Source organism: Chinchilla lanigera, unplaced genomic scaffold, assembly GCF_000276665.1.
Source record: "Chinchilla lanigera isolate Chin_1 unplaced genomic scaffold, ChiLan1.0 scaffold00203, whole genome shotgun sequence".
Taxonomy (NCBI): Eukaryota; Metazoa; Chordata; class Mammalia; order Rodentia; family Chinchillidae; genus Chinchilla; species Chinchilla lanigera.
In genome coordinates, this window is record NW_004955604.1 from 22,511 (window position 1) to 26,194 (window position 3,684).

General features: G+C 55.7%; 1 protein-coding gene across 1 annotated transcript; it reads left to right on the top strand.

The window, feature by feature from the left end:
* Nucleotides 1–225: 225 nt before the first annotated feature.
* On the top strand, nucleotides 226–2,540 carry LOC102020183 (leukocyte immunoglobulin-like receptor subfamily B member 1; the record flags this gene model as incomplete). Its single annotated transcript, XM_005414876.2, is given in 5 exon segments — nucleotides 226–326; nucleotides 638–787; nucleotides 1,006–1,058; nucleotides 2,056–2,181; nucleotides 2,288–2,540. Coding segments are annotated over 5 exon segments (628 nt in total), but the record flags the coding sequence as incomplete, so codon positions are not given.
* Nucleotides 2,541–3,684: the final 1,144 nt, after the last annotated feature.

A 3,684-nucleotide genomic window follows, 5' to 3' on the forward strand; every position in this document is an offset into this window, starting at 1 on the left:
AGACCTGGGGCACTGACTGCCTCTCCCAGCCTGTGTCCCTGTCTGTCCATCCCCTGGGTGTGTGGCCACCACACGTCCCACAGTTGTGAGGTTAGGGGTGAGGAGTCCAGCACCCAGCTCGAGCCTGGGGCACAGGAAAAGCTCCGCCAAGTGGGGCCGAGCTCCACTCCCAAAGCCAACGCTGCATTTCCTCCACTGCATCTGCCCCCAAGGACTGACCGGGCACCTGAAGGTTCTGATCGGGGCCTCGGTGGGCTTCGTCCTGCTGCTGCTCCTCCTCCTCCTCTTCCTCCTACACCGGCATCAGGGCCAAAGCAGGGAAGCAGGTGAGTAGGGAGAGGGTGGCCTGGGCTCAGGAGGTTGTGGGTCCCCATGGTACAGGTGAGACTGGGCTCTGGGCATGGGGTGAAATCCCGGTGGAGGGGGACTGGTGAGCTTAGACCCCGCTCTGCAGAATGTAAAATCCAGCACAGAACACACGGCCCCGTCCTGTAGGGGTCTCTGGTGTGGTCTGAGCTTCTCCACCTCAGGCCACATCGGCTCCCTGGTCCCTGTGGTCCGAGGCTTCCTCCTGCCCTGTGTGTTCCGTGGACAGGGTGGTTCTGACCTCCTGGCTGAGGCTCTGTCCATCTCCCAGCCCAGAGGCCGGCACCCAGGAACAGAGGCCTGCAGAAGACCTCACTCCTGCCCGAGGACCCAGCCTCCCTGCCTGCCGCCCCTCACGGCCACCTGACACCTCCTTGTGTGCCCAGCTCCAGCCCAGCAGCCGCCCAGGAAGGAAACCTCTGTAAGAGAAAGAGGGGCTGGGGTGGGAGATGCCCCGAGGTGTCAGCATCACAGGGACGGGGGAGGCTGGGGCTCAGGGCTGAGTCAAACTGAGCCCCTATAATGGGCCTGGGGCATCACACAGCTTCCTGGATCCGTGTCCCCAGCTGGACAGCACAGGTGGGGCTGAGGGACCCCAAGGACTGTGGCCAGGAGGTGACCCCTCTTCTGTCCCTGCAGATGCCACCGTGAAGGACACAGAGCCTGAGGACGGGGTGGAGCTGGACACTCGGGTGAGACCCCCCCATCCAGGGCACAAACTTCCTGTCCCCCAGTTCAGTCCAGGGCGCTGCTCTGTCCTCCACCACTCAGCTCTCGGGGACCTCACAGCTGCGCCTCCCTTCTGGAAGCCCCGGCCTCCGCCTGCTGTGACCCCACCCTCTGCTGGTTTCCTGTGATCTCGGGTCCCCTCCCTCTGTCCCCTTCCTGGCCCTCAGCCTCAGTCTGGCTGTTCCCTGCCCCGGCCTCAGAAGGACCCTCAGTGAATGAGCACCCCACACCCCCGAGGCCCCTCCCTCGTTCATGCAGCGTTCGCGGGGGCGGAGGGAAGGTTTGTCTCCCTCCTGACCCGGCTCCATGGGGGCTGCAGATACAGGGGTGAGCACAGACCCTCCTGCCCTGAGTCACCTCAAGGTGGGAGCCCAGTGTCAGGAGAGCACAGAGCTGGGAAAGAAAATGAAGCAAAGAAAAGGGCTGGGGGTTTAGCTCAGTGGCACAGCGCTTGCCTGGCAAGTGCAAGGTCGTGAGTTCGATTCCCAGTACTGGAAAAAACAAAACAAAACAAACAAACAAACAAAGAAAATAAAGCAGAGAAAAGGGTGGAGGGGAAGGAGGACCAGTGAGAATCACAGGTGGGACTCTGATAAGGTGACCACTGAGCAGAAGCCTGCATGGAGAGGGCTGTGGGGACCTCTAATGAACCAGCACAGCAGGTAGAGCATAGGACAAGTGCAAAGATCCTGAGGCAGGGATGGGCTCCTTCAGGAAGATGGGCCGTGTGGCTGGAGCCCAGGGGGCAGGGTCCAAGTGTCAGGACGCGAGGGCAGCACTGCAGGAAGGAAGCGGCTGGACCCTCCAAGGCCTTAGGAAGCCCCTGAAGGTCCATGAGGAAGGGACAGAGTGTGATCTAATTTCTAAAGGATCCCTGTGGCCGCCCTGTGGGAAACTGGCTGGAGGAGGCCAGCGTGGAACCAAGGAGACCCCGTCTGTGTCTCTGTCTCCCTGCTGCAGAGCCCACCTGCTGAGGACCCCCGAGGAATGATGTATGCCCAGGTGAAGCACTCAGCACCCAGGAGGAGAAGGACCTCCCCTCCTTTGGCCCTGTCAGGGCAGCTCCTGGTCACTAAGGACAGACAGGTACGGGAGGGCAGGCCAATGGATGCTCAGGCGAGTCCTGTGCCCCTTGGCCCCAGGCTTCCCCTGTGCCAAGTACAATCCTCCCCTCTCCCCACCTCACCTGCAGGCTGTGGCCCCTCAGAGTCCCCAGGACGTGACCTATGCCCAGCTGGGCAGCTGGACGCTCAGACAGGGGGCAGCTGCACCTCCTTCCTCCCAGGATGGGGCCCTCCCAGCAGAGCCCACTGTGTACGCTGCCCTGGCACCCACTCGCCCAGGAGCCGGTCAAAAGACGCTAAGTGACGCCTCGGCCAGGGACACCTGACAGAGACTCCAGAGATTCCGGGACCTTCTGAGACTCACCTGACCCTGTGGTCAGAGAGATCTCACACCTCTGTGTGCTGGAACTAAAACCAGAGATTCTCCAATAGCCACCGAGTGAATGAGAAATGGAATCATGGGAGAGGAGGTGTGAAATGACTGATAACGTTAATGACAGCAGACAGCAAAATACTCTCTATAACTCAATGAATCCAGCTATGATGTAAAAACTTTTAGAAAAAGAATGTGGAATTGCTCTAAGTAAAGGTAAAGATAAAAGATTAGCTCCCCCCTGGGGAGAGTTGGCACATATTTCAACATAGAGAAAGAGCAGATAGCATGACACGTTACCTACGTTTTAAAAGAATAATAGCGAAAAATTATGAGCAACTTTTCCAACATATTAGAAGTACAAGATCTCCAAGTACATGATGGACTACATGGAGGTAAATATAAATAGAAAATCTGAATCCTTTCATGTACACTAAACCTATTGACAGTAATTTAAAAATCTCAAGCCAGGCGTGGTGGCTCACGGCTGTAATCTCAGAACTCAGGAGGCTGAGGCAGGAGGATCATTGCAAATTCAAGACCAGCCTGGGCTACAAAGTGAGTTCAAGGCCAGCCTGAACTGCATAGTGGGACCCAGTCTCAAAAACACACACACAAAAAAAATCCTAGTTCAAGTTGTAGTTCAGAAAGTGTTGCTAGAAATTTCTCACCCACATTTACACAATTATGACACAGGCACAGTTCCAAGCTTAGAGGCTCTTCTGGCAGCTACAAAAAGAGAAAATATAGTCCTACACATTTCATCAGGCAAGGAAATCCCTCATGCCAAACCTCAACAAGGAATCCACAAAATGGGGGAGTCACAGGAATCGTGTCTCCTGTCCACTTACATGTGACTTCCTAGAAAGAATTCAAATTCCAGCCACTTGGGAGGCTGAGGCAAGAGGATCTCAAGTCTGATGCCAGCCTGGGCTGCACGGTGAGATGTTGTCTCAGAATAAAATAAAAGCCCTGGGAATGTGGCTCAGTGTCATTCCCTTAGTTCAAACACCAGCGCTACAAAAAAAATTTTTGAAGGTTTAGAGATACAGTAAGACCCCAACTTACAAGTGAGTTCCATTCTGGGAGAATGTTTGTAAATTGGATTCTCTGTCATCTGACAAAGAGTGTCTTACACGGTACACTGTGAAA